This window comes from Fusarium odoratissimum, assembly GCF_000260195.1.
Source record: "Fusarium odoratissimum NRRL 54006 unplaced genomic scaffold supercont1.2, whole genome shotgun sequence".
Lineage (NCBI taxonomy): Eukaryota > Fungi > Ascomycota > Sordariomycetes > Hypocreales > Nectriaceae > Fusarium > Fusarium odoratissimum.
The window spans coordinates 1,824,104-1,851,268 of NW_022158688.1; the positions used below are offsets into that span (position 1 = coordinate 1,824,104).

The window sequence follows — 27,165 nt, forward strand, 5'->3', positions numbered from 1 at the left end:
ACTCGATTGTTGGGTTCTTGTATCGAACAAGGTATGATGGAGCGAGGTTGGGCGGCTTTCACTTCCTCTTTTTGGTTTCGAGGAACAACACCTTCTTACGCACTGCCATTGACAGAATTAGCTGATGGTTCCAGGTATTTTCAGTATGTCAGGCCGTACCGATGGGATCGTATTTTAACATGCTCATCATGGGTGCGGTTCTGGGACGCTTGAAGGTATAGAAGAAGCCAGTCATGGCCATGGAGACGAGGCGCGCATGCACCAGGCGAGCCTTGGCTATAAGAGAAACGAGTCAGCAACAGCCTAATTGAGTCATCGTGAGAGTATGTGCCTACCCTTCTTTGCCATTTTAATTGACGTGGATCAGATGGCTTGATCTTGCTGTACGTCAGTCGCCGTGATAGTAGAGAATTTACGGATACTGGCGACGTTAGGCGGCTGTCGGCAAAACGTAGCGCCGTAATGCCCACTGCCATCCACATTTAACCCCCACTAACCTTCTCGGTGAGTAGGAGAGCTGCAACATTCACCGAGAACTTTGACTCGAAAATATGGTTGACCAATGAGAAGCTGTGTGTTTAAGGTGTTGTACCTTATCTGACATTATTGTATTAGCTGTCTTCCCACACAAGCTTAGGTACCGGTAGCTATCGCGACATGGCTAAATGCTGCATGGTATCACTATACAACCAAGACATTTGGGGTAAGGATCCATTGGTTCTGAGAAGATTACTGTACTTGATCCGAGACCGGTGGTTTCGACTATTTAAACCCTTGCACACAATGTCACCAACCACGATATCGGGCAAATTCTTTGAGAGACAACCTCAACAAGCGGTATAAAAAGCCAGAACGTACTCATCCCAAGCATCTCAGAGGTGAATGTTGCACAGAGATTATCTAGGTAGCGTGCGTTTGATCACCCAAGCGTGACCATCTCAATCTTGGCTCTTACAACCCCAACAAGGTCATTGCCCCTCTTTGACTTGAACACATTGTTTCGCTCTGTTCTCTCTATTTCTCGTCAACAATCACAATTGCGGCATCGGATCTGCGGTGACTCCCAGATATATCTGCGCCCTAGAGCTCCCAGTCACGGTTTACCCGCCACGGGAATAAGCGAGACCTAACAGCGGCGAGGTGATAGCGTTTTGACGGGATCTTATATGATCTCCTAGCTCAAAAGGTAGTGAGTAGCTTTATCTGGCCAGACAACAGAGTAACTTTCGCTTCACAATCAGTCTCTGGCTTCCCAACCTTCTAATCCTTGGGTGTTTTTTTTTTTCTTCTTGCACGTACTTATATTTTGAACGGCAGTTCTTTCAACTACCATCTCAGCAGCTAGCACCCTTGTTTCGTTCCGCATCAAAGCTCCACGCCTCCACAGCTTCGGCCGGGACAAGATACCACAGAATATTATTTCCTGGCGTCAACATCTAATGCTAGCCCGTCGAAATCCCGTAGCATCGGTCCGCTTCGGCCAGACGCTGCGATGTCAGCCGCCTTTAAAATCTTCGAGGTTGGCTGCTAGCCCCGAGGTCAACGAGCCCGGTCAACGATGTGCGAGCACCCTGCGGCCCGCTTCCTCAGGTACGTTTTTCTGAGAACTTCTATGGAAGATTTCTCTGGGTTTTCTTTATCGTCTCGCCCAATTGCGTGTTTTTGCTTTATATACATCTGCGCCCCAGTCTGCAGGGCCGGTCCGGTCCCAGTGAAACGGGAGCGAGGTGCTCTTGGAAGATGATCTAGGAGACAAGGCAAAGAAAGGCAGCCGAGAGATATGGCGCAAGGCACTACGTTCGATTGGATCTCTTATAACTGTCTTTCATGGCTTTTGTTGCAGCTGCACTGTCATTACCCCTGCACCTTGTTATCCATGTTCTGTTTCAACCTATTACGTTTTATCATGCCCTTTTCAGCCGCCTCTTTTTCACTTCTGATATGAGAGCGAATGCCGAAGAGCGGTATTGTACCCGAGATAGAGTCCGGCTGGTCTCGGGAGCTCGAGTGCCTATTCTGCTGCCGTGTAGCTCTTTCTTGTTATCAATATTCGGAGCCTTCCGATGGCCTCGGACAAAGTGCCCGGAGACCGGGAGAGAGGATATCATGAATTCCAGTCATGGTCATGTGCAGCAACCAAAATCGGCGCCAGTTGCGTCTGTATGAGTCTGAGTCTCAGTCTGAGAGTCTGTGCCCTCCCGGGGTCCCGGCTCCGGACCTCGAAAATCAACCCCAATGTCCAATTTGGAGCACCCTTGCTTGTCTCCAGGTCACCCACGCTCTCTCCACGCTCTCCCCCAAAGCGCCCCGGATGTCGTCCGTTGATCGGATTGGGTTGAAGCCATTCAATTTGTCTACCTCGTCATGGACAATGCGCTCAGGTCATGCAATCACAAGCAAAATGCGCTGATTTTGGGGACCCCATGATTTGATCTTACTTGAGGTGTTTGTCTACAACAGCACAATCTGCATCCACTCCGGGTCTCCATCCGTCCCCAGACGTGGATTGCGCTACGGCCCAAGGTTACGATGGCGATGGCGATGTGTGTTGTGTGAGTGGGTGAGAGTGGGTTAGTTAGTGAAGGGTTTTTGGTCTTTTCTTTTCTTTGCTCTGCTTTTCATTAGTAACATCCATCTGCTACCATGTCCGCATGCTTTTGTCTACATGGGGATTTCTATTAGACATTAGTTCTGAGCCGAGTCTTTTTCTTGTCTCGTCTCGTCTCGTCTTGTCTGCCTGGTCTATTTGTATCAGGCTCTACCCTCTCTTCCTGACTCAGTCGAGTTTCTTCTTTCTTCGATCTTTACCTAGTTCACGATACCCTCTTACACCGACAATAGTGTTGTTCTGGTGTAATACTCTCTCATTGTATGCTCCTCTCCTCCCCCTCCTCCTCCTTTCTCTTACCGGGTATCTATCTCATCCTTGTCTGATACCTACCTCACCTCACCTCACTTCTTCACCTTGCTCTCTCCCCTTGACGCAAAACTCAGGCCTACAAAAGCACTGACAATTTGCTTGATTTGGTTTATAAATATTGGATGATTCAATTGCTAACTCGTTCGACTTTTTTGGTATCTACACAGACTATAAGATTAACCCCCGTGCTTGCGCTTGGAGTAAATCTATTACTGCCACATCTACCCCGCGACCCTTACTCACCCCGCCAAAAAGTTCTGCTTCTACTACTACTACTCCCCACTACCATCGTCACCTTTATCCTTATACCTCGATTTCTTCTTCCTCTACCTCATTCTTCTCTACTTATCCTGCCAAAATGAGATTGACTTCAGAGAACATCAACCAGCGAGTCGTCGCTGCCAAGTACGCCGTTCGTGGTGAACTTGCTGTCAAGTCCGAGGAATACCGAGCCAAGATCGCAAAGGGCGATACCGGCGATCTCCCCTTCAAACAGGTTATTTCTGCAAACATTGGCAACCCTCAGCAGCTCGACCAGAAGCCCATCACCTTCTTCCGCCAGGTCGCCAGTCTTCTCGAGAACCCTCTACTACTTCAGAACGAGGAGGCCCTTACCAAGCACTTTGGCTACCAGACCGATGTGATCGAGCGCGCCAAGTTCCTCCTGAGCAAGATCGGCTCCGTTGGTGCCTACAGTGCTAGCACTGGTGTTCCTGCTATCCGCGATAGCATCGCCCAGTTTATTGAGCGTGGGTTCTGCTGTCGCATCTGTTTCTGCTGTGTTACTAACTTGTCTCAGGTCGCGATGGCTTCCCTGCAGATCCCGATCACATCTACCTGTCCGCCGGTGCCTCCTCTGGTGTCAACACCCTTCTCAACGTCATCTGCGCCTCTCCTAAAACCGGCATTCTCATTCCAATTCCTCAGTACCCTCTTTATACTGCCACTCTCTCCCTCTTGGACGCCACCGCTGTTCCTTACCTCCTTGACGAGCATAAGAACTGGGGTACCGACGTCGACACCATCCGTGCCTCATACGAAAAGGCCAAGGCTGACGGCATTGACGTTCGATGCATTGTTATTATCAATCCCGGTAACCCTACCGGTGCCTCTCTTCCCGAGGAGGACATTCGTGCTGTCCTTGAGTTCGCCAACAAGGAGAACCTAGTTGTTATGGCCGACGAGGTCTACCAGACAAATGTCTTTGTCGGCAAGTTCCACAGTTTCAAGGCTGTCCTCCGCACCCTTGAGAAGGAGAACCCCGGCAAGTTTGACGGCCTCGAGCTCGCCTCTCTTCACAGTGTCTCCAAGGGCATGGTTGGTGAGTGTGGTCACCGCGGAGGTTACTTTGAGCTTGTCAACTTCGATGCTGAGGTTGAGGCCAACATCTACAAGTTCATTTCCATCATGCTCTGCGCCCCTGTTATTGGTCAGTGCATCGTGGAGTTGATGGTCAACCCTCCCAAGCCGGGCGAGCCCTCACACGAGCTTTACAAGAAAGAGTACGATGGCATCTTCACCGGTCTTCAAGAGCGTGCTACCGCCCTTCACAAGGCTTTCTCTCAGATGGAAGGGGTTGAGTGCGCCGAACCCCAAGGTTCCATGTACCTCTTCCCCACCATCAACCTGCCCGAGAAGGCCGCCGAGGCTGCCAAGGCAGAGGGTCGAAGCCCAGATGAGTTCTACTGCATGCGTCTCCTCGAGGCCACTGGTATCTGTGTCGTTCCCGGCTCAGGCTTTGGTCAGAAAGAGGGTACCCTGCACTTCAGAACGACCTTCCTCGCGCCCGGCACCGAGTGGGTTGGCAGCATCGTGAAGTTCCACAAGGAGTTCCTCGAGAAGTACCGATAAAGCATCAGTCGCAGTTGGGCAGTATCATCACCGTGAGTCGAACCCCCGCTACGCCTGTCGCAAAGCCGGACTTGGAGCGGGGCCCAGGGGTTCGGCACAGAGCGACGATGTGGCGTGCGGAGGAGAAAGAGATAAAATCTAGGATTATTAAACAGGAAATCATTTTGCATAGTTTAGCGCCTTATTAGGTATTGGATAGACAGAAGTTCACCAATCTAGCATTTTTGTTGTATGTCAATATGGCGTGTCCCACCTCGATCAAGACTGTAAACATACCGGAACATAACAGAAATCCGGGGTAGCCATGTACTGTTGATCTTTCGATTCTGACCCTTGCTTGCATGCGCAGGTACCAGTGAAGAAGACTGGGGTAAATCGATTCTTAGCTGTATGCTTAACATCATATCATTCAAACACATGCAGCTAACTCCGCAGTTGTCACCTCGGTGTGGAAGGGGGGCAATATCAGATCAGCCCATTTTTCTGGCTCTCCTCACCGGAACCCAGCCAATCTATTACCGCAATGGCTTGTCTAATCCATAACATAACATATCATATCTGTACAGTCAAGTAAATAGGTAAAGGCATGGGCTTATTCTCTATCTCTTCGCTTTATCCCCCACTACGGCATGACAAAGCCAAGCACCAGCTTCCTCATCAATGAATCGCCTCATTTATGCCCTCTCACTACCCCTCAGTCGCACAGCCTGGCCGTACTTTTGTAGTTTTGTGATGAGCTGATCACCCTGTCGCACAACATCCTGGTACTGCTTGTTCTTGTCATCGGGGCGGTTTGTCTCGATCACACCCTTGCCTGTCACGCGATCGATGGTGCAGGGGATACGTCCAGCAGCGATGAAGCGGGCGAGATCACTAGTAGAGAATCAGTCAGGTTGTGTTCATTCGTGAGATTGCGTAACGTATGACATACCGATCGAGGAAGTCAACAGTGACTCCGAAGTCATTGGCCATGCTCTCCAGGCCAACAACTCTGTAGCTTTGAAGAAGCTGCTGATAGGCGCGAAGTCGCATCTCCCGAATAAACCAGTTCTTGTGCTCATGAAGATAGCGATCCTGGTTTAGGAACTGCTCCTCGACCTCGGCGAGAGACTTGAAGAAGGTCTTATAGTTTCCGTTGTACAAACTACTAACGAGCAGCGCTAGAGGGCTAAAGTCAATGGCCATCTCAGCTTCAGGTTGCTCCGTGCTGGTACCCAACGTGGTCAGGTTGACAGCAGCGGTGGCCGTCTTAGGAGCCTTCGCACCAGTAGTGTCATCAGCACCAGGGCCAGCACTGAGGGCACCACTGAGAGCAAGAAGCTTGTCCTCACCATCACCCAGAATAGCCTTGATTTCAGGTGCGTCTACAACCTTGGACTTGAAATCGACTCGCTTGAGGGATACTGAACCAGCAAGAACGGAGTACACGACGAGGTTGGAGTAGGTACAGAGTTCATAACTGGTGAATGTGGAGAGAGAGTCGAGCAGTAGAGGCGCAGCGAGGTTGTAGGAGCGAAGTGTGAGCAGGTGCAGACCCTCGTAGGCCTTGAGACGGTTGCGGCGGTCCCAGTCACCGCCTGATTCGACGAGGGACTTGGCGCGTTCGACGTGCTTCTTGACAAGAGGTTTGTCGCCATAGAAGAGACCCATGCGTATTATGGCGAGGACGAGGTCGATCTTGGTACCGAGGATACCCGTCTTTTCGGAGAGGCTCTCGTAGGCGGCAATGGCCTTGTCCTTGGTGAGTGTTAGCGGGCGAACTCAATTTGCTGCTAGAACCTGAATTTCTGTGTGAGAACAAACATACCTTGTCTCCTACACGCGCCCAGAACTCGGCTCGCCTCCCCTGGGCAGCCATGACTTCGGTGTCACCAGCTTGCTCAACAGCGTCATCCTCCTCTTTCTGGAACTCTTGCAGCTCCCGATCATTATCTTCCTTCAGCTGGTTGTAAAGGCCCTCGTCCCAGGGAAGACTGATAATGGTAGCGGCAGGCTTAGTAGCAATCATTCCAACAAGACTGGACTTTCTGCTGAGAGGTCGTCCAGGAGCGGAAGAGCCGCCCTCACCAAGAGTGTTGAGGACGCCGTCGAGTGGATGGGCCAGATATCGATAGAAAGGAGCCATCTTGTCCTGGGCGATAGCATCTTGAAGAGCCTTTACAGCGGCTTGTTGCGCATTTTTAGTGGCATAACCGTTTGTGAGGGTGAAAACGTGCTGCGATAGAGGCAGCAATGGCCATTTCGCGTACTGGGGGTCGGAACCCATGATGGCGACGGTCGCTGTCGTCGAGAGTGTGTGATTGTTTTAAGCGCAGAGTGCGAAATCGGTAGTTGTCCAGAACTCGAGGATGATGACGTTATTCGCTGTTGGCTGTTGTAGTTGATGTTGTTGTGGTTTGGCGGATGGATGACGAGAGAAGCTCAGAGATAGGTCAGTAGAGCTTGGTGTTGAGCAGGTACAGCAATCCAATGACAATTGGATTGGATGGCGAGGCGACAGTGGGGGTCTTCTAGGCGGCTTTGTGCTGCAAGGCTCCAGCGGGACACGCACTGATGGACTGGTACGTACCTCGAGCACTCAGCTCAACTTTTACCAAGCTCACCTCATTGAGCGAAGGAATTGGTAAGAATGAGTTGCACGGTGATAATTCTCAGGTTGTGCTTCAGCCTCACCTGATGCTTGGTAGCCAATTGCATAGCAGAAGACCGTCAAGTGTTCAATAATTCCTCAATTCTTTGCTATATCTGGCATTGCTGAGGTAGTAGTAGTCTGGCAATCAAATACGTATACAACACTGCCAACTTTGTCTAGTTCCCTAAGCGAGATACTCTCCCTTTTCCTTTTGACTTAGCCTAGCCTGACTAACATGACATTAGATTGATCTAAATGTAAAAAGGTAATAGCATTCTCTGTAGATACAGAGTACTTAATAAGTTATCATTTCATTGAGTTGCAACGGCAGAAAACCAAGAGGTGCAGGGTAGGCTGTTACAACTGGACCGCATGGTCCAAGCACCCTTACACCACTGCAACACTGAGATTAGATACAGAACTTGCATCATATCCATTTCCCTTTCAATCCAATAACTTCAACATCCAACTTCGCATCTACCATTGCAATATCAATCGACACATATATCACGAAAAGCACGATTGAAGCTGTCAGAAATGGGCAGAGACTCTGATCGCGACGACGGCGATGAGCGAAACCACCGCAAACGCCCTGCCAACGACGAACCTCAAGATGATCTACCCCAACCATACAACGCCAAGTCACTTCAGCCAGCAAAGCGGCGCGCCCTCTCGCCATCAGAACAACCTCGAAAGCTGAAGCGCCCCGGTGCGCGTGCGCGTATCTCAGAGGCTGAGCGTGAAGCCATTCGACAGCGCCAACTCGAGCGAGAACGCGAAGCTGCTGCTGAGGAAGCCGCCGAAGCTGAACAGGAGAGGATCCGAAACAATAGTGACCTTGTGCGACACCACTACAACAACGTACCAGAGCGTGGTCGCGACTGGAGAACAAGAGACAGCAAGATCAAAGGACTTCGTGTTTTCAACAATTGGATCAAGAGCTGCATCATTCAGCGTTATTCACCTGATGAAGACCACACCCCTGGTTCGCGCGAAGCTGGACGCTCCAGTGGCAAGGACCTACTTGTACTGGATATGGGATGTGGAAAGGGCGGCGATCTCAACAAATGGCAGCAGGCTCCCCAGCCAATTCAGCTTTATGTTGGACTCGATCCCGCTGACGTGAGTATTGAGCAAGCTCGCGACCGCTACCGTACACTGGGTAGCCGTGGCGGGCGAGGCGGACGAGGCGGACATCGACGACCGCCACCGCGCTTATTCGACGCTCGTTTCCACGTTAAAGATTGTTTCGGCGAGTCCATTGAGAACCTCGACATCATCCAACAAGTCGGCTTTGACCCTTCGCCCATGAATCGCCGAGGTTTCGACGTTGTCAGCATGATGTTCTCTATGCACTATGCTTTCGAGTCGGAGAAGAACGCGCGCAATATGCTCCGCAACGTCGCTGGAGCACTCAAGAAAGGAGGACGTTTCATCGGCTGCATCCCTAATTCTGATGTTCTGGGCGAGCGAGTCCGCAAATTCAACGAGGAGGCTGCTGTCAAGCGTGCAGCAAAGCAAAGCGAAGAAAAGAACGGCGATGGCTCGACAACACCGCAACAAACAGAGCCAGAGGATGGCGAGCTGGAAGAGGGCGAGGAGGAACCGACTGCTGAATGGGGTAACTCGATTTACCGCGTGCGCTTCCCGGGAAAAACACCTGACGATGGCGTCTTTCGACCTGCCTTCGGCTGGAAATACAACTTCTTTCTAGACGAAGCCGTAGAGGAGGTGCCTGAGTACGTGGTACCTTGGGAGGCCTTCCGTGCTCTTGCCGAGGACTACAACCTTGAGTTGCAGTTTCACCGCACCTTTCCTGAAATCTGGGAGGCAGAGAAGGATGACCGCGAGCTTGGTCCCCTGAGCGAGCGCATGGGCGTACGGGAGCGTGGTGGAGGCCCTCTTCTGGTATCTGATGAGGAGATGGAAGCTGCTAGTTTCTACGTCGGTTTCTGCTTCTACAAGGTCTAATAATTTCTGTACCGGTATAACACATTGAGGGTGGTATCATGGGCTTGGTGTTGAGGAGTTTGGCTCATATATAAGAGAAACGACGCCACTATCCCTAGGGCAAGTCGATCAAAATAAGGAAAGACGATGTTTGTTGATTATATATCTATGTGATAAATGTTTTTCGGTGGAGCTGGGTATCATGTTTCTTTCTGAATGGTGAGTTTCAACTCCTTCCTATGCAATGCCTGTCCACTTCCCAAGTAACGAACTCCTCCTTCAAAGTCGCCGAGGCCCGGTGAACATCTACTCAACTGTGACACTCATTAAAGAGCATTCGTTGCCCGCCGCCATATCGTCAGAGCAGCAACGCCTGCGCAGGCCGTGGCGCCCAACGCAATGTACAAACTGGTCCGATCAGGCCCCTCCTCATTGCTCCTGGGGAAAGCCGTACTAGGATTTGTAGCGGCATCTGCAAAAGCTACAAAAAGCTCACTGATGCTACCCCAGGTGACACTCACATGTAACGGCAGGCTCATGTTGAGTGAGGCAGTATATTGATCTGGCTGAAGTTCGCAGCGTTGGTTGGTCTTGTCTTTATCGGCCTTGAGAGCAGTATAAATTGAGGGGAGCTCATCAAGGTGCGTGTATTTGTTCCGCAGATCAACGATATGCGAGAACGAGTCGGGGTCAGACGAGTCATAGGCGTAGCAAATAAGATCGCAAGCATCTAATTTGGCCGGGTTGTCAAGGATTGCAGGCTCCAGCTCCCCAAGCTCTTCCAGAATGAGATACACTTGCTTTCCGCCAGGCAGCTCGACACTGTTGACAGCGCGGCGTGGCTTGATGGTCGGATGGTAAAGACCATCAAACGGGCGGTTGAGGAATGAGTCGAGGAGAGCGGATTTGCCTGCTCCTGATGCACCAAGAATGTAGCAGAGGACCACGTTACGCTCAACCCGACCAGGACGTCTTCTTCTCTTACGAGGCTTGGTTATCTTGAGTGCCGCGGTGATGGGTTCCTTGGGATTCGGAGGCTCAAACCCAAGATATGCAAGATATTCAATAGTTGTCTTGGGTTCGATAAATGTTGTCATACTCCATTGAGCCAGCCAGCCCTGTAAAGTGACATGCCCAGCTTCATTCCTTACAGTCGAGGAGGGGAACGACGAGTCGGTCCAGGAACTGGGAAGCCCTGGAGCTGGGGCAAACAGAGCCTCGAGCTCTTGATCATTGAGACCACCATCATTGTCCTTGTCAAATAGCAAGAACAGATCCACAAAGAATCTATAACCAGCAGGACTCAACTCGGCCGACGAGTACTCTGGAACATCGAACTTGGGTCGAATAAACTTGTCCTCGAGACTGAGACTATCAGTGTAGTGATATTTTCGAAGGATAATCCAGATAGTCTCATGGCGACCCTTCTCAGCATAAAGCTTATTTAATTGCAGGAATCCTGGCAGGTCAATGCCTTTTTCTAAATCGGACGTGGGCAACGATTTCGAGATACTGAGTTTGATATTGTCTAGATCGTCCGCTGTTAGAGGTTTATCGAAGCAGCGTGCTTGGAAGTCTCTCATTTCTTGTTCATTGAGATATCCGTCCTGATCTTTGTCGCAAAGATAGAATATGCGCCTCAGCGCATCAACGCACAGAGGCTTGAGATGCCCCTCCTTGTAGTCAAATAGAGGGGCAATCGGATGAGTTACAGCCTTTTGACAAAGGAAAAAGACTTCGTTTACGTTTCGATGGTCTCGGGCGCTGGTGCGGATGCAAGAATCGATTTCGCGGAATTCGGCCATCACAGGTAACAATTCCTCCTCGACTACCTGAGGTGTGGTACCCTGACCAGCCAGATCGGATTTGTTGGCACATAATACGACGGGGACGTTGACACCGAGGGATCGGAAATATGGCATCCAGAACAGTGCTACTCTTTCGTAGCTGTAATGATCGGCATAGACGAGGAGGATGACATTGCACTTTCGGATCTCTTTGCGCAATGTAGTTCGGTCTTGCGGGCGAGCTGAGGTATCGACGATCGTTGTTGAGACATTCTCGGGAGTACCAATACTAGGAGGAATAGTGATTTGAGGAAGGACGGGCTGGATTTTGTTGTTGACAAATTGATCTTTGACGAGAGAAGCGATGAGGCTCGATTTGCCGGTGCTTTCATCACCGCAGACGCAGATGCGCACTGCGCAAGGAAGGTTAGTCATTTGAGCAAGGTAGTGATGGCTATAGACAGTTGTTGGATTGAAGAGCTCGCAGTGGAGTTGGAGCTAAGTTAGTTGGAGGTTGTTCGTACCGGCGGCCATGATGGAGGTATTATCGGAGTCTTTGGTGAAAGTATGTCGTCATTAAGGTTCCATGCCCAAGAGGGAACGGAACGGTGGTCTGCTGATATCGTGGGTTCGGTCGGTCGATCGTGGGGAATGAATCAATGGTAGCGGCGGCAACAGCGGAGGTGACAGCAGTTGAATTGGTCAAATTGGAGGATATGGCGATTATTTAGAGATGCTCAAGGGACAATCAAAGTTGGATAGTGCCACGAAAGAAAGAGTCTTGCAGAGAAGATCATCACCTCAGGCCATGTCTCAGTTTTATATGAGAAACAAGACGAGACAAGACAAGACAAGACAAGACAAGACAGAAAGAGCGGTGCAGAGCAAAGCACAGCAGATCAATGCAGAGAAGGGAATAAAATAGGTACAGCAGTCAATATGCAGCTAATTCAAACCAAGTGCCAGACCTAAAATTGGAGTTTGATGGCAGACAAAGAAGTGACGCGACGAGCAAGGATTGGGTGGTTTGAGGGACGATCAATTAAAGATGCGTCCCGCTTTCAGTGAGTGTGTTGTCATGAACCGCCGCCACCGTACGAGCCTGAGCTTTCAGGGAATGAATGACCCCACAGGCCAGGTCCTGGGAGATGATGGTAGGCTGATACCGCCTGGAAGTTGGCGCCTATTCTCGGTTCCTGTACAACTCATCCATCACTTGACGCCCGACCTGCAAGGTAGGTGCTCGGTTCGAGTAGAGTAATATTGGTCGAACATCTAGCTAAGATGAACCATTTGAGTAAGAAATGAGCAAAACACTTCTTTTAATGTGATAGAGTGAGTCTAACACTGGTGGTAAACTAGACAAAGATGCAATCGACTGGATGTCTCTCACTGACCCGTCTGTGATATGTCTCGTTCAGAACATCCAAATCGATGTTCAGCCGATCGAAGGATTCGCTGGATAATAGAGTGGCGCGATTAATGCTTCTCGTGCCATGACAATTCCCAACAGATCTGAATACGTTTATACTGGTGCTAGTAAAGGCTTGGAAACATCAGCAGAGTTTGTATGGGGCCTCTGAAGGCCAACCGACAGTATCAAAGATGTTACTGTACTTTGACGCTGAACGGGAACCGTTGCGCCATGCAGAACCCCTGGCACCAATCCGGAAACTCGGGACATTCAAGTTGATTCATCGAAAAGCGCGCATAGTGAAATACTAGTGACAGAAGAAGTGTGTATTCCGCCAGCCTGTATAAGGTAATGGCTAAATGTCCAAATATTTAAGTCACATCCAATGGTAGGTACCTATCTTACATTTAGCCCTCCACTATCTGGAACCCTGGCCGTTGCAATGGATAGCGTTTTCCCCAGTTTACCCCACACTATCGTCTGCAGTTGCGCCTACGGCTTTCGAGTCCGTTGATCCAAACCCAATCCTCTCATCTCAACCAGTCCTCGGCTATATTCTCCCAGCCTCACAAGTCAACCTCTTCAACTTACTGCGCTACCGACGAGTCCATCTATCGCTAGTTATAGAACTCACCGAGTCTTGCTATTTCAGGGCCATCACTCGCTCTCCAGTGACGTACAGCACCTTCCAATTCCGAACGTCGACTGCTGTGCCTCTCGCCATTCAGCCCTCCTCCGCCTTCGCCTCCACCTCCACCTCCACCTCCATCTAATAGCGACTAAATATCGCGATACCTTCATTCGATCTGTCAATTGTAGAGCTCATTGGAAATATACAAGAATTATTTAAACCGCCATCATGTTGTACGTCCAGTCTCTCCCCCTATTGCGCACAATTTCCTCATGCGCCGGCGTTTGCGCATCGGCTACTCTACGCCCGACACACACTGACACCATGGAATTCCAGTGTGCTACCTCCCCCGCCACGATATCCCACCATGGGGCCTTATGGCGCCGGTGGTATACACCCTGTTCCCATGATAGAGACAAACAATACATTATCGAATCCGACGGGTCCCGAATGGCAATTCCTGGTTGGAGAAGGTAGACAATCACGCTCTAATGCTCTCGTGGTATCTTGACTTATGTAGTGAAACCAATTAGGAACGTATACACTTAAAGAAGACTTACATCTTGCGACACCTCCGCCCCATCCTTCCGAAGCCACCGTCCCGAACCCGAACCCGCTATCGACTCTCCCGCAGCCTGCCAGCGCCGGTACCTCAGTCTCTCTCATCGCGCTTGAGAGTCGTCCGGCTCCAAACTTTCTGTATAGAGGACTCTCTTCGACGACCCTCGCCCTGAGTGGCGCGCCATCTAGTATTCAGGAGCATCCCAACGAGGGCCGCTACTCTGCCGAAGGTGGCAAGACGAGTGAGGAGGGCCGTACCGGTTCGACAAGTGATGCTCAGGCTACCTCCATTACCATTGGTTCTGCACCTGCTTTTGGCGAAGGCAATGCTTTGCTTACCCAGGTGCCGACCAAGGATGTGAACAAGAAGAGAAAGCCCAAGAACAACATGACAAAGAGCAACTCTTCATTCATCTCTCGCGTTATTGTTAACGAAAGCCTGTCTAAGAAACTTACGGAGCGATCTAATGATGGCCTCTTTGCTTTTGCAAATATCAACCGCGCCTTTCAGTGGCTTGACATGTCATCATCATCAAAGGTTCGTGCCGCTGCGAAACGAGGCCATCCTCGGACATCTTGACTAACATCATGAGTAGCAAGACTATTTGACCAAGATTCTTTTCACGAAAGCGCATTGTCTATGTCACGATGTTAATGTTCATACCAAGAGTGTCTCGCATCTGGATGTTATAATGGGCTTCTCAACTGGAGAGGTCATCTGGTGGGAGCCGATCTCGCAACGATATACACGACTGAACAAAAATGTAGGATAGTGCTCAGGATCTAGTATTCGACAAGCAATCCGCTGACAGCATATCTTAGGGCGCAATTAACGGAACACCAGTTGCGGCAATTCGATGGATTCCAGGATCAGAAAACCTATTTCTAGCTGCCCATATGGATGGGTCGCTGGTCGTATATGACAAGGAAAAAGAGGACGCTCAGTTCAACCCCGAAGAGGAAGCAGTTAATGGAAATGCGAATGGGACGAGTGGTGAGTCGTTAGATGCCAGCAATGGCGGAGCTCATCACAATTCTATTCGAATCAACAAGTCAGTGCATTCCAAAAATCAAAAGGTCAACCCAGTTGCCGCCTGGAAGTTATCCAACCATCGAATCAACGCCTTCTCATTCTCGCCTGATAACCGACACTTGGCTGTTGTGTCCGAGGACGGCACGCTAAGAATTATTGACTATTTGAAGGAAGAGTGAGTTCCTGGCACCATATCTCGTTGAGAAGCTTATCTGACTGGGCTGCAAGGCTACTCGACGTGTTCTATTCCTATTATGGAGGACTAACATGCGTTTGTTGGTCCCCAGATGGCCAATACGTATTGACTGGTGGACAAGACGACTTGATATCAGTATGGTCACTGTCGGACTCGGCTCTGGTAGCTAGATGCCAGGGACACCAGTCTTGGGTATCAGCCGTTGCCTTTGACCCTTGGAGATGTGATGAGCGAAACTATCGTTTCGGTAGCGTGGGAGAAGACGGGCGCCTTTGTCTGTGGGACTTCAGTGTCGGCATGCTTCACCGACCCAAAGCGGTATGTGCTAACACTAACATCGACAATGGCGGGAGATGTGATGCTACACGACATTGCACTGTGACATCTTTATTCTACGCCACGTCATTTACACGATTCGATAGCTAACAGTATCTGACTACTATAGCAATCTGTACGACACCGTGGATCTGTCTCATCGCGCTATACGGCTTTGCAGCGGGCTGAGACGGCCACCACGTCCAACTCAAGGTTGCGATCAAACTCGAACCTAGATACCGAAGACGAGGAAATGGCTATCGCACACCCTGTGGAGCCGCGGGCCAGAATTCCTATGCTCCCTCCCGTACTTGTAAGTTTCAATGCGAGGGCTGATGTGTGATAGCTTCAGGTTGCAAGGTGTCGTAAAACTAACGGTGAGACAAACAGAACAAATCAATTGATACCCACCCAGTGTGTTGGCTGGATTTCACAGAGGACGCTATCATGACGAGCTGCAAGTCAGGTAAGCAACACCAAGCCAAGCTCGAGTCGATCTTCCGGTCCGATTGGACTATTGAGATCAACGATCGCTTGTTCCTGGCATACACAAGTGACAAGCTGACATGTGAATCTCCGAAAATAGGACACATGAGAACGTGGCTGCGACCTGGATCGGAGCTTACGGCACAGACCAAGGGAGCAGAAGCCCCGGGAGCAACATCATGATGAACGGATCCATGCTGAGCGATAAAAGCCTTGATGGGCTTCGTAACAAGGGCGCTGGCGAATAGAGTTTCATGATGGGTTTGTTGTCCTCCTTGTTTTGTGATACGCCTGTATAGCGAGATCCAATAACTGCTATACGCAAGGGGGAGTGGTTGTTGTCATTTGAGTCATTGGTTGATTCCAGGGTTTGATAGTTTGAATCTGATGTAGGTATACGGATACTGAGACCGGAAATCCACCTCGGATCTTGTTTTTTGACTGCAGGTTTTTAGCACAGGATCCAAGGTCAACAAATTATTATGTGCCCTTGGCAGCTAAGGAACTTGCTTGGGCACCGGCCGGGATAGGTAGTCAAAGAGTCATATAGCTGTTGGGAAACCGTTTTGGGCTGTCTTGCAGGAGTAATGAGTCGGTCCTATCAATCAGACGTCTCCGTCAAGCCCACATGGTGATGGAGGCTCTTCGGTGATACAACGAGTTGCCGTGTTTGAGGTCCACAATGGCTGCAGGACCCTGATTTTAGATATTCGATTTTTTTTTATCCCTCCGAGAGATACCAGTGGATCTCCAGAGACTAGACTAGCGCACGTAACGATTACATACATCCAATTGCTGCACGTTTCTAGATAAGCAGGAGGCTGAGATATCTCTCTCTCGTGTTGTGAGAGTTGTCAGATTTGCGAGAATGACGAGAGATTGCATTGTGCTGAAGCAACCGAGTGTCTGCTCTATACGAGACGACGTTGAGAGACGCGCATGAAGTTGCGCAACCATGACAATGCGAAATACTGCCATCTCATGTTATCAGATCTTGATTTCTTGATCTCAGTCGACGATCTTCAACAATTTCCAACCTGAGCCACAAATCGATTATTTGTACACATTGTGCACGCACACTAATGCGAGCTTATTGCACGCCCGTTGCTCATCTACCGAGTCGACGGCGTTTGTGCATCAAAGCAAGGACCAGGTCTTGTGAAAGCGTAACTTGAACCTCAAACGCAGAGGGTTGAATCGCTCACTAGCAATAGCTGGTTATCGCGTCTCGACGTGGCTGGCTGGACTAGGGACAGGCATGGAAAATCATCCTTGCAAATCAGGACAAGGGAGGGGAGCTACTCAGCCCACTAACACGGCCGTTGCCGAACCAAACCTGATGGACAAGGGCCAGCCAGGACAGACCATCATGCGGTGGCTGGCTCGCCTGATGGCGTGTGGTAAACATTGGACACCAGCAACAGAGCAGAGAGGTGTAGATATCAGCCGATGATATCTGTATATCGTAAGGATCAGGAAGTCACAGTACTCCAAGAGGCTTCAGTTATTGCCGGAACATGTATCATGAACTTCTTGCGCTGTCATGAGCTTCTCATGAGAAGTCATGATGAGATTTGCTGAATGTTACTTTGGCTACCTTATTGATTTTTTGAACTTGCAGTGACTCATTGAACAGTGAGAAATCATTACTTGGGTACTTAGGTTAGTAGGTTGATTGGCTCGGGAAACAATTGTACATCTGTGCCGTGTCTGATGTGTGTTTGGCGTCTATCGGTCTTGAATTTCCGGACCCTGTCTGCAACAAATCAACCAACCAAGAGCTGAGCTGGAAAACTTTTACGCCTGGCGCGGTGATCACAGAGCTTGCCTACTTTACAAGGCTGATTGCTATCCATACAACGGGTCCGGTACGGTACTTGGAGCTCCCGAATCGAAGGCCCAATTTTCGAGAATAAAAACCTCAACAAAAGGCCCCATCGAATGTTTCCGGTAGGCTTTAGCGAAAATGCGTTGTCGGAGCCTTGGAACTCTATGTGATATACCAGGACACAAGAGGTAACCCGAGCTGCCGAGGTGTAATTACTTGAGGCGGCTTTCTCGATGGCATGCCGACGCAGAGCCGTTGTATCCCCGGAACGTGCATATCGACGCCGAAATCTGGAAGCGATTCCCTTCATGAGATAAAGTTTGAGTACCTGAGGCTGAACTGATGTGGCACCGCCACAGACAAACTGATTAACCCAAAGAGACACAACCGAACTCTTGAGTGGTTCTAATGAGCTAGATCTTCTTGTCGGTGACCCGTCGTCTCGGTGCTTTATCAACGGGTATAGGGGCCGTCGACGGGCGCTTGTTCAATGGAGACGAGCCAAGCTGAAGGCTAGCTCATTAGGCGCGACATGGATGCTGTCAAGGTGTAGTGCACGATGCAGCCAGCCAGCCAGGTTAAGCTGCTTGACTGAAAGACACAGTTAACGGTATCTGTAACCACACGTGTAAAAAGCGAGTTCGTATTTGTTCCCGGTCACTAGTAACCGATAATCAACAAGGACTGTCATGAGGATGGATCCTCGCCATATGCATACATAGTTCAGACTGTTCTCATTTGTCCGGCTAAAGGTGAGCCTGGATTCTGCCTTCCCTGGCGTGATTATTGTGATCTAGATCGAATCACCGCATATATTCGACATGTTTACCCCAATAGTGCTGGGTAGGAATTAACCTCAAAGAGATTCCGGGACAGGGGCCGTTCCGTTCAAAGTCTGGGGCCTCCCAATCCAGACCTGACTATTTCGAGCTTTCAGATGCTCAGTCCATCTTGGTCGGGTATCATGAATTACTGGAGGCATAAGGGTGTCGTAGGAGTGGTCTCGTGCCGTGCCCCCAATTCTAAAACTGCATGTTCCGTATTTGTCCAGTGCATGTGCCAATCATTGTGCTATGGCTGAGAATCATATGATAAGTAGCAATTACTGCCGTGCGCGCAAAAGATCATCAGAATACTAAGTAAGTTTCATCAAACAACTTGTATGGCGACAAAGGCGTCAGTTCCCACAATGGGATAATGTGACAAATATGGTTGGCTGAGAGCCTCGTTTCGTGATAAGCAACGAACCGATAGCGAATATTCAACCACGACAGAAAACATTCCGTGCTATGACCGAGCGCCACAGTAACATGCCTGGCAGGTTTGTACTTACCCTGACCTGAGAAAAGGCCTAGAGATTAGCGGAGCCGCAAGAATAGACAAGAGAGTTTCGAGATCCCAAGTCACTGCCAAACTCGATGCATTCCTGACATGACTCCCACGTCTTTGACCCCGCCGTTTGCAGAATTTATTCTTGTCCTTGAATCAAGGTCGAACAGCTCGAAGGATGAACCAAGGAGTAGTTAGTCCTGCAAATCCGGGTTTGGTATTGAATAGTATTGGGGGTTTCGGCGTGGGGGTCGTAAAGGCTGTCGGTCTCACCTCGATGTTCTTCGATGAGGTACGTACAGTACATTTGAGCCCCTTCCACGATAATAGACCGGCTTTAATGTCTGACTCGAGGCATCGTGACATCCATTGACTGGTGATGTCGGAAAGAGATAGTATAGACTTACTTGGGATAACGACACCTGTTATGTACGGATAGTAGTTGAGGTGAAGCAACTGTTACGGTTTTGTCGTAAGCTGAATTGGCTGTGCCTTCCGGTTCGTATCCTGAATTGGAGAAGCCCAAGGCATGCATAGAAGGTGCTCAACGATGACACCATTTGGCAGTCGCACATGCTTACCCTGACCACCACAAAGTTTTCTTAGGGACATACCAATTGATGTTCTTCTGAAATGAAGCAATTCCAATCATCGTCACCTTTTATTGGAGATGCTCAGGTACTTGCGGATATTTATCTATCTACCACCGTCATCAATTCTCGGCGTTACGACGCCACGCAGCACAGACGCTCGGCACAGCGTTGAAACTGCAGGGCAAAAAGCTTCCATCAGGCTTCGATAGCACGAATCGTCCCGACTCATGCAACAAACCAGCCTCAAGCTGTTAGGCGGCGTCTCCGCCCCACTATCCCTTGTCCGTTACAGGGCCTCAAACGTCTTGGCCTTGTTCAGCATCGTCGTTGAGTGTCTTGCGTGCTCTGGCCTAACCACGGTGGTGCTCGCTAGTAAGACAAACGAGGCCAAGACAATTTACAACAAGCAGCCTGGTCTTTCGGGACCTTCTTATCGGCGGTAAAAGACCGCGATACATTACCTATCTCAAATTTGATGTCCAAGGCATTTGGCGGCTTGTTAACGTTTTGTCATTTCCCGTTTCCTCCGGCCCGCCAACATCCGACGCCCGTTTACCTTCGCAACCTTCCGGCACGTACGATGTACGAAGAGATGATACATGACACTTGCAGCCAGATCAGCAGGGCAGACCTGTCTTGTACCGTAATTACCGTTACAGCACAGCACCTTTCCTGCGTCAACCGCGCCATGTCGGCTTTGCGTACGGTAACTGTGCTGAAGCTGTCGGCAGGGCAGAATAGGCCTTGTTATCAGTTATCACTACCTCAAAGAGGCTTGGACCATGCCCTAAACGACGGCATGGCAGGGGTGGTATCACTGAACGGATTGATTGCTTGATCTGCCTGGGTCCAGTCTGTTTCTGTCTCTGGGAGAGGATATCCGGCTGGTCATGATCAAAGCCAGATGCATGCATCGAATGTCATGCTAATCTTTTCTATTCTCTCCAACTCCTTTTCATTTTCCCATGATCTTTTTCAGGATTTACACGCAATTGAAGCTCCACACCCCTATGACTGTAAAAGAAGGATCATTGTCGCCCCCGATTACTGCTGTCCCATCTAACTTGTTCCGTCTCCTTGTTGCCCGCCGCCTCTTCATCATATCCATATCTTTTTTCATACCAGGTTCATCTGAATGAGAAATCTTTACTGAGACCGACACGGTGGGCGTCTTATCAGAACAGGACCCTCTTTTTCAACTTTTACATATCACATCAAATCGCAATCCTGACTCCACCAAACACCGCGCCGCTTGATCTGCTCTGCTTCGCGCTATCGTCTTGTCGCCTCCCATTGCATGGAACTTCCATACCCAACCCTTGTTTAACCCGACCCTCGTGGGTTTGGACCTTTTCTGATCTCACAGCCCCACTCAACTTTTCTAGAGGCTGTACCGTATCCACACATCCCGCCGACTCGTGCGTGGCTTGCGCTGTTGTAGCTCGTCACCTTGCGCATTCGCTCGACTTAACTTAGCCGTGATCCTAAATAAAAGCGTTCCGTCTCCTCCAATTTATTCTTCTTTTCCTTCTAGTTCCCCTTCTTGGCATATCACCAGCCAATTCCCATTTTGACCCCCTCCCATGCTGCTTTGCAGCAAATCACAACCACTTATACGACACAATACGTTATCATGCCGTCCTTTAAGCCCTTCGCTTCAGTGACGGGGCGTAACTCATATAGCCTTTTCGATATTCGGTATGATGATCCTCCTCAGCCATAACTTGACTGAGACTACTTACTAACTGCGCCTATTGTTCAGCCTAGACAGCGATTTTATTGTCTTTCGTGGAAGTGACCACGAATCATCTGGTCAAGTTCTCAAAGGCACATTAGTATTGTGTCTACAAACATCCCTGAAAATCGAAGATGTTAGACTGCGACTTGTAGGAACTCTGCGCCATACGTAAGTTCTATGACTCGACTTGAAGACCAGTTTCTCTAGAGGATAGCAACTGACTCTATACAGCTGGGCTGATCCCAGAGGAAGCGCTCCCGGTGTTTCGGGCCAAAAGGTCGACAAGACGCAAACGATACTCGAGCACCGATGGGCGCCTTTTGTCGGCACGCACGGCAAGAGTATGACGCTCCCCGCCGGGAACTACGAATGGCCGTTCGAATACATGCTTCCCGGCAACATGGCTGAGAGTGTTGAGGGCATTCCCGAAGCATCCATCACATACAGACTCAGGGCAACCGTCGGACGCGGAAAACTTGCATACGATCTGCACGCCAACAAGCACCTTCGAATCATCCGAACATTAGAGCCAGGCGCCTTGGAATTCCTCCATGCCATGAGTGTTGAGAACATCTGGCCCAACAAGGTTGACTACTCAATCATCATCCCCCAAAAGGCCGTAGTGTTTGGCGGCTTGGTCACAATGGAGATGCGATTCACACCCCTACTCAAAGGACTCGAGCTGGGCGATATCACGGCACGGTTGATGGAAGTTCGCGAGTGCTATGTCCAAGGATCTGGCTCAGGTTACGGCACTAAGGAGCACCGAACAGAGCGTGAGGTCTCGATGTGGAAGTTTGAGGTTTCGAGAGAAGAGCACTGGCAAGATATGATTGAGGATACTGGTCAAGAAGGCTGGGCGGTCACCAAAAAGCTGAACTTGCCCAAGAGACTTCGCCAGTGCGTTCAAGATCTGAACCACCACGGCATCAAGGTCCGTCACAAAATTAAGCTGACCGTTGCTCTTTGCAATCCCGACGGTCATATTTCTGAGGTAAGATGATGTTCAAAAGCACAATGAGTTCTGGTTCACTAACATCTCTCGCAGCTTCGAGCAACACTTCCTGTGTCAATTTTTATCTCACCCAACATGCCTCTAGATGAGGAGGGTAACCTCGTCGATCAGTCACCAACCACACCTAACAACGAGCGAGAACTTTCGACGATTGCTCCCCCCGGATATGGAGAGCATGTTCTTGACCAGTTGTATGAGGACGTTGACGTTAGTGGCTTCCAGACGCCCGGCTTTCAGTCAGGCGTTAGCAGTCCCTTCTACGCACAGTCACGAGCAGGCTCGAATGAAAATCTTGCAGCGCTTGCCCATAGCCGACCTGTCGCACCTGCGGCACTTTCATCTCGATTGGCCGATGTGTCGCTGGACCCTTCTCGAAGAACGACCTCTTCCACGTCTCTGGGCTCGCTAGGCACGCCTGGCTTCATGTCCCCCACGTCGGCACCCCAAGGCCCAGCTCCGCGATCGGAACCTGCAACCGCAGCACTTACCAGAAGCAACAGTTCCGAAGACTCATCACGCAACTCTGCTGAACACGTTGATCTCGATGTCTCTGATTTGACTGAACTCAACAAGGTCCCTAGCTACCAGACAGCTGTCAAAACCCCAGCTCGCTCACGTGCTGGTACTGGGGACCTGCTTCTGCCAGATTATCAGACGGCGCTTAGCGCTCCCAGGACACCGCCTGCTACGGATTACCCAGCAGATCCTCTGGGCACAATCTCAGAGGATCAGGACGGTGAGGATCATACTCAGCATATATCGCGCCCTTCCAGCTGGATTGGTAATGGCCGCGCTTACACGGATGATGCTCCAACCTACCGAAGGATGCATCCCTCGCAGAACCGAAATCAAGTTGTCTAGATAGGCAGCTTGACTTACCTTTTGTTTCTTTGTATTCACATGACCATCACTTGATTGGATATGTTTCATAAGCCTCACAGGGCTTGCCGGCGTTTATGCGTTATCAATTACGGGAGGCCTCGAATCATGGGAATTATAGACAAGGCGTACTTTTGGTGACGAGCTCTTTGGCTCGGATGATATCTACACAATATTGGGCCCAGAACAATGCATAAAGAAAACGATGGATGAAGGATGACGCTTGTATAATTAATACCCTTAAAGGATAAGATAGCAAAGAAGAATGATGAACAATATGCTCAAGGCATATTAAGACTGGCTAACCACCAGTAAAATTCCTTGTCTTGAAAGTTGACATGGAATTCCAGAAACTGATATCTTGAGATGGTGAATGGTTACTATTTGTCGACAATGACATAGGGGGCGTTTGCGACTTGGTGGCGAGTGAACGAAATTCTTCGGCACTCGGTGACATCCGAGCAAAAGCTTGTTGGACTGTTTAGTGCGTATTAACTCGATCTACCGGCGATGGTGGTGGTGTGTTGGCGCAACTGCATCGAGAGGGATGGAAGAACTCATTTGAGTTTGGTGAAGAAGAGGGGGTTTTGGTGATGGAAACTTGCTGTGGACAATTTGTGTCTATTGGAGATTCTATTTCACACTTTATAGTGTTATTTCCAGAAAAGATATATAGTAACTGTATCATGATCAAGGTATTGATATTTCGAGAGAGGGAGCCAAGGCCAAGCTTTGAGATGGACACAATTCGTTGCATCTATACCGAGCTTGTCCTAGTCATGGTGTCGGTGCGACACAAGTTCAAGGGACCACGTCCAGAGTTTGCGGTACTTGAAGGGCGATTGACGTCATGACCTGGGATATCAACGAGGGTCTGGTGATGGTTTATCTTGGTGTTCATGGTAGTCTCGACGTACTATGACCGTGAGGGTTAAGGGATAGATTGACTTGCTGCTAGTGACCTGTCGGAGATTTGATGTAAAGTGATCAGCTTGAAGAAGAGGAGAATGAGCATCTGCTGGTGCTGATCCTTGGATAGCTGAAACTGGAACTTTTGAGTATACCTGCTGTACTTGAAGGACTCAGCTACATCAAGAGGATATACCTTTGAGATTCCAAATTGACGTCTAATGTTCGAGCTCTTTAAAACAGGATATCGAAATGACCAACTTGTACTAAAATATATTTCGATCGTACCTATTCTCACCGACTTAGCACCCACCTACCTAGTATATTCATTCTACCTCCCTTCTGTAGGTTGGCCTCTTTTTATTAGCGCTGGACCTTCAGCTCTTCATGGCTGTCTCAACAACCCCTCCCAACTAAACTGGCCTGAACCTCGACGTCATAAGAGCTCTCCTGGCGATCATATTTACGTTGTACAGCACATTATTTATCCACGACGTTAACATTAGCCTGGTGATCTAACTTTTAGTTGATTGTCTCCCGCCAAGAAAACCAGGAACTGATTAGTATTCAACCTCTTTATACTCCGTATATAACCCTGTGATCTCCCGCTCCAACCCCTGCAAAGAGGATCAGAAAAGAAGCTCATAACCCTTGACTGTGAGACCCCTCCTCGCACCTCCCTCCCTGTCTGCCAAGCTTGGACAGTGAAATCTAATCTCAACTCTCCATATCCATATCCATATACATACAATCCTACACGTCGTCCTTCGCCCCCTTGGACACCACCAACACCAAAACTCTTAATATCTCATCACCCAACATGGCTTCACCTACAACAACCGACCAGCCCTCGAGGGCTACTACTGGCTTTAGCACCGCCAGCGAAGATGCCATTCCCGAAGTTGACCCTTCAAGCGTATGTCACCTGAGGTCTCCCTTGTGTAACATGCGCTGCAGAACGAGCGCGCAGCTTTTAAAAGAGATTTGGGCTAACATTTTAATGAATAGACTGCCGGCTTGCTTGCTGAGCGACTCCAGGCATGGAAACATGCTGTTGGCTACATAGAGGAGTACATGAAGGCCATGGAGAGGATCCACGGCCACCACGCCAAAGAATATGAGCGGGCGCTCAAGGTGAGCTTGACCCAATTCCAATTCTAACTTCCCTCACTTCAGTAGACCTTGATCACTAACTTGATACACAATAGGCCATCAACAACCCCCTCAAGGAGGGCCACCACTTCGACCAGAGTCTGGGCGGCGTTGCCGGATTCTTCGAGAACATGCGCTCCAACACGCAGTCCCTCATCAACACCAACATCGAAACCGAAAAGAGCATCAAGGGCTCTGTCCTCCCCGTTCTCGAACGCTTGCATAAGGAGATCAAGCACAAGGCCAAGGAGCTCGCCCATGGCGCCGAGAAGGGCGCAAAGGAAGTTGACAAGGCTCGCAACACGACCCAGAAGCAGATAGAGCTGCTTGGACAACATGCGGCTTCTTTCGACTCTGCGGGGGGTCATCTCAACAGCCACGACGACCCTTATGTCGTCTACCGCGGTGTCCTGCACCGTCTGAACAGCCAGGTCATTGCCGAGAACAACCACCGAAATGACCTGATTGCTGTTCAGAACAACTTCCAGAGCTTCGAGGCTCACGTCATTGAGGTTGTCCAGCAGGCCATGGAGGCCTTCACACAACTTGCTGGTGGCCAGGCTGACAAGACCCGCGCCCTGTATAATGACCAGCTCTCGGTCATTCAACGTGTCGCGCCTGACTTTGAGTGGAATGCCTTCAAGGCCCGCAGCGCTGACCGCCTAGTTGACCCCAACGAGCCCGCCCGCTCTGTTGACGCGATCCAGTTCCCCAACATGAATCACGTTGCGACCAAGGCTCTGATCGAGGGTTCCCTGGAGCGCAAGTCGCGCAACAAGCTATCTTGGGGCTACTCGACAGGTTACTACGTGGTGACGCCCTCCAAGTTCCTCCATGAGTTCAAGGATTCGGATAACAACCGCCAGGACCCTAAGCCGGAGCTTTCCATCTACCTCCCCGACGCTGTCATTGGCACTGTCCAGGGCGAGAAGTTCAGCGTCAAGGGCAAGGACAAGTCCAAGACCATGAGCAGCAAGCTTACCGGCTCAACCGAGCTCAACTTCAAGGCGCACACAGCTGCTGATGCTCAGAAATGGTTCCAGGTTCTCGCAGAATGTGGAAAGAGTACAGCTCCTTTGAGCACCGGCTCCAGCCCTGCTGGATCTACGCCCACGTCGCCCAACCCTCAGGTCGCAGCTGACCCCGTTGACGCCAAGGTCCAGTCTCCCATTACTCCCGTGACCCCTGCTACTGAGCACGGCGCTCAAGAGGCTGGTGTTGTCGGCGGCGAGGCTCCTGCTGCCGCTGCTGCACCAGCTCCCGTAGCCGCTCCAGCGGCAGCTGAAAAGAAGGAGACGGCAATCTAGAGGCCTGATTGAGGCGGACGAAGGGTGACAGCCATTGCGTCGGAGGCCCTGCACAGTTGATTTTAATGGACGGAGTTCTCTATACCCAGTCCTGCATGCACAGGCAACAATTGTTTTTTCGTCTCTTGATTTGACTGTGGTTCAAAGTGAGGCTGGCAGCGACAAGGACATTATATCGTTTGGTGACGATGCTGTTGACGTGGCTTTTGGTGGTTTGAGAGGAAGATGGTTGAAAAGAGCAAGTCCAGACTCATGACTTTGATATTTAGAATCTGTCCTTGTCGCCTTCATTATCATCGGCGGCTCGGATTGCGGAAGGAAGAAATTAATGCGGATGTGCGTTGGGTGAGTTGTTATCAAATTGGCTTATACCACTATACCTACTTAACCTGTGTTCGAATCATATTATACAGTTTCATTTCTGCACTCTGTCTTTACAGTGATCTATGTGATAATCTACCTAAGGTACCCTCCCTTTGGACATGGTAGGACGTGGCCACTTGTGTTTCCCTTTTCCTCGTCACCTGAGCGATATTCTACTGCGCTCCTAATAAACAGTTGATTGAAAAGACCATCCTTGACTGTGATGCCGTGTATCAGATGCGGCAGATATCACCGTGCATCACCAAATCACAAGGC

The 27,165-nt window shown here is 49.9% G+C and overlaps 9 protein-coding genes across 20 annotated transcripts; 5 read left to right on the forward strand and 4 right to left on the reverse strand.

Annotated features, from left to right (window-relative positions):
- Nucleotides 1-58: 58 nt before the first annotated feature.
- On the reverse strand, nt 59-348 carry FOIG_02245 (50S ribosomal protein L33; the record flags this gene model as incomplete). The annotated part of the gene is made up of 3 exons (XM_031199454.1): nt 59-102; nt 160-276; nt 336-348. The coding sequence occupies 3 exons, from the start codon at nt 346-348 to the stop codon at nt 59-61; spliced, it is 174 nt and encodes a 57-aa protein (XP_031071491.1).
- A 215-nt stretch (nt 349-563) lies between these two features.
- On the forward strand, nt 564-5,028 carry FOIG_02246 (alanine transaminase). 6 transcript variants are annotated; one of them, XM_031199456.1, is made up of 4 exons: nt 564-1,186; nt 1,318-1,590; nt 3,088-3,669; nt 3,720-5,011. In XM_031199456.1, exons 2-4 carry the CDS (start codon nt 1,440-1,442, stop codon nt 4,769-4,771), a joined length of 1,785 nt encoding a protein of 594 aa, XP_031071493.1. In that variant the 5' UTR covers nt 564-1,186; nt 1,318-1,439; the 3' UTR covers nt 4,772-5,011. The 6 variants fall into 6 exon arrangements, with proteins under 6 accessions (XP_031071493.1, XP_031071495.1, XP_031071494.1 ...); XM_031199458.1 differs by having other exon boundaries at nt 564-2,869; nt 3,720-5,028; XM_031199457.1 differs by having other exon boundaries at nt 1,318-3,669; nt 3,720-5,028.
- A 95-nt stretch (nt 5,029-5,123) lies between these two features.
- Nucleotides 5,124-7,440, reverse strand: FOIG_02247 (26S proteasome regulatory subunit N7). Its single transcript, XM_031199461.1, has 3 exons — nt 6,579-7,440; nt 5,703-6,508; nt 5,124-5,644 (listed from the first exon to the last, which is right to left on the reverse strand). The coding sequence occupies exons 1-3, from the start codon at nt 7,035-7,037 to the stop codon at nt 5,446-5,448; spliced, it is 1,464 nt and encodes a 487-aa protein (XP_031071498.1). The 5' UTR covers nt 7,038-7,440; the 3' UTR covers nt 5,124-5,445.
- Nucleotides 7,441-7,627: 187 nt separating this feature from the next.
- Nucleotides 7,628-9,551, forward strand: FOIG_02248 (mRNA (guanine-N7-)-methyltransferase). The gene is made up of 2 exons (XM_031199462.1): nt 7,628-7,752; nt 7,823-9,551. Exon 2 carries the CDS (start codon nt 7,941-7,943, stop codon nt 9,372-9,374), a length of 1,434 nt encoding a protein of 477 aa, XP_031071499.1. The 5' UTR covers nt 7,628-7,752; nt 7,823-7,940; the 3' UTR covers nt 9,375-9,551.
- Nucleotides 7,767-12,193, reverse strand: FOIG_02249 (mitochondrial Rho GTPase 1). 2 transcript variants are annotated; one of them, XM_031199464.1, is made up of 2 exons: nt 11,665-12,193; nt 7,767-11,553 (listed from the first exon to the last, which is right to left on the reverse strand). In XM_031199464.1, exons 1-2 carry the CDS (start codon nt 11,672-11,674, stop codon nt 9,680-9,682), a joined length of 1,884 nt encoding a protein of 627 aa, XP_031071501.1. In that variant the 5' UTR covers nt 11,675-12,193; the 3' UTR covers nt 7,767-9,679. The 2 variants fall into 2 exon arrangements, with proteins under 2 accessions (XP_031071501.1, XP_031071500.1); XM_031199463.1 differs by having other exon boundaries at nt 9,421-12,193.
- An 849-nt stretch (nt 12,194-13,042) lies between these two features.
- On the forward strand, nt 13,043-17,626 carry FOIG_02250 (uncharacterized protein). Of its 4 annotated transcripts, XM_031199465.1 has the most exons (9): nt 13,043-13,418; nt 13,522-13,658; nt 13,719-14,284; nt 14,343-14,510; nt 14,569-14,954; nt 15,008-15,293; nt 15,421-15,603; nt 15,681-15,756; nt 15,877-17,626. In XM_031199465.1, the coding sequence occupies exons 1-9, from the start codon at nt 13,414-13,416 to the stop codon at nt 15,957-15,959; spliced, it is 1,890 nt and encodes a 629-aa protein (XP_031071502.1). In that variant the 5' UTR covers nt 13,043-13,413; the 3' UTR covers nt 15,960-17,626. The 4 variants fall into 4 exon arrangements, with proteins under 4 accessions (XP_031071502.1, XP_031071503.1, XP_031071504.1 ...); XM_031199466.1 differs by having other exon boundaries at nt 13,043-13,658; XM_031199467.1 differs by having other exon boundaries at nt 15,421-15,756.
- On the reverse strand, nt 16,473-20,239 carry FOIG_02251 (uncharacterized protein). 3 transcript variants are annotated; one of them, XM_031199470.1, is made up of 3 exons: nt 18,323-20,222; nt 17,609-18,264; nt 17,189-17,532 (listed from the first exon to the last, which is right to left on the reverse strand). In XM_031199470.1, the coding sequence occupies exons 2-3, from the start codon at nt 17,912-17,914 to the stop codon at nt 17,440-17,442; spliced, it is 399 nt and encodes a 132-aa protein (XP_031071507.1). In that variant the 5' UTR covers nt 17,915-18,264; nt 18,323-20,222; the 3' UTR covers nt 17,189-17,439. The 3 variants fall into 3 exon arrangements, with proteins under 3 accessions (XP_031071508.1, XP_031071506.1, XP_031071507.1); XM_031199471.1 differs by having other exon boundaries at nt 16,473-18,264; nt 18,323-20,239; XM_031199469.1 differs by having other exon boundaries at nt 16,473-17,532; nt 17,609-20,239.
- A 105-nt stretch (nt 20,240-20,344) lies between these two features.
- FOIG_02252 (uncharacterized protein) lies at nt 20,345-23,998 on the forward strand. Its single transcript, XM_031199472.1, has 4 exons — nt 20,345-21,224; nt 21,289-21,432; nt 21,496-22,258; nt 22,313-23,998. The coding sequence occupies exons 1-4, from the start codon at nt 21,160-21,162 to the stop codon at nt 23,138-23,140; spliced, it is 1,800 nt and encodes a 599-aa protein (XP_031071509.1). The 5' UTR covers nt 20,345-21,159; the 3' UTR covers nt 23,141-23,998.
- A 95-nt stretch (nt 23,999-24,093) lies between these two features.
- Nucleotides 24,094-27,129, forward strand: FOIG_02253 (uncharacterized protein). Its single transcript, XM_031199473.1, has 3 exons — nt 24,094-24,983; nt 25,076-25,201; nt 25,276-27,129. Exons 1-3 carry the CDS (start codon nt 24,888-24,890, stop codon nt 26,524-26,526), a joined length of 1,473 nt encoding a protein of 490 aa, XP_031071510.1. The 5' UTR covers nt 24,094-24,887; the 3' UTR covers nt 26,527-27,129.
- Nucleotides 27,130-27,165: the final 36 nt, after the last annotated feature.

Bases quoted from the DNA above. Each gene is read 5' to 3' on its own strand.
- FOIG_02246 (XM_031199455.1), top strand. From the start codon at position 1,440: ATGCTAGCCCGTCGAAATCCCGTAGCATCGGTCCGCTTCGGCCAGACG. The intron at 1,591-3,087 runs GTACGTTTTTCT...GTATCTACACAG, and splicing joins CCTGCGGCCCGCTTCCTCAG to ACTATAAGATTAACCCCCGT. The intron at 3,670-3,719 runs GTGGGTTCTGCT...AACTTGTCTCAG, and splicing joins CATCGCCCAGTTTATTGAGC to GTCGCGATGGCTTCCCTGCA.
- FOIG_02247 (XM_031199461.1), bottom strand. From the start codon at position 7,037: ATGGGTTCCGACCCCCAGTACGCGAAATGGCCATTGCTGCCTCTATCG. The intron at 6,509-6,578 runs GTATGTTTGTTC...ACACTCACCAAG, and splicing joins GGGCGCGTGTAGGAGACAAG to GACAAGGCCATTGCCGCCTA. The intron at 5,645-5,702 runs GTATGTCATACG...ATTCTCTACTAG, and splicing joins ACTGTTGACTTCCTCGATCG to TGATCTCGCCCGCTTCATCG.
- FOIG_02248 (XM_031199462.1), top strand. From the start codon at position 7,941: ATGGGCAGAGACTCTGATCGCGACGACGGCGATGAGCGAAACCACCGC.
- FOIG_02249 (XM_031199463.1), bottom strand. From the start codon at position 11,575: ATGACTAACCTTCCTTGCGCAGTGCGCATCTGCGTCTGCGGTGATGAA.
- FOIG_02250 (XM_031199465.1), top strand. The intron at 14,511-14,568 runs GTAGGATAGTGC...AGCATATCTTAG, and splicing joins ATACACGACTGAACAAAAAT to GGCGCAATTAACGGAACACC. The intron at 15,604-15,680 runs GTAAGTTTCAAT...TGAGACAAACAG, and splicing joins CTATGCTCCCTCCCGTACTT to AACAAATCAATTGATACCCA.
- FOIG_02251 (XM_031199469.1), bottom strand. From the start codon at position 17,914: ATGAAGGGAATCGCTTCCAGATTTCGGCGTCGATATGCACGTTCCGGG. The intron at 17,533-17,608 runs GTAGGCAAGCTC...GATTTGTTGCAG, and splicing joins ATAGCAATCAGCCTTGTAAA to ACAGGGTCCGGAAATTCAAG.
- FOIG_02252 (XM_031199472.1), top strand. From the start codon at position 21,160: ATGCCGTCCTTTAAGCCCTTCGCTTCAGTGACGGGGCGTAACTCATAT. The intron at 21,225-21,288 runs GTATGATGATCC...CCTATTGTTCAG, and splicing joins TATAGCCTTTTCGATATTCG to CCTAGACAGCGATTTTATTG. The intron at 21,433-21,495 runs GTAAGTTCTATG...GACTCTATACAG, and splicing joins GTAGGAACTCTGCGCCATAC to CTGGGCTGATCCCAGAGGAA.
- FOIG_02253 (XM_031199473.1), top strand. From the start codon at position 24,888: ATGGCTTCACCTACAACAACCGACCAGCCCTCGAGGGCTACTACTGGC. The intron at 24,984-25,075 runs GTATGTCACCTG...TTTAATGAATAG, and splicing joins CCGAAGTTGACCCTTCAAGC to ACTGCCGGCTTGCTTGCTGA. The intron at 25,202-25,275 runs GTGAGCTTGACC...GATACACAATAG, and splicing joins AATATGAGCGGGCGCTCAAG to GCCATCAACAACCCCCTCAA.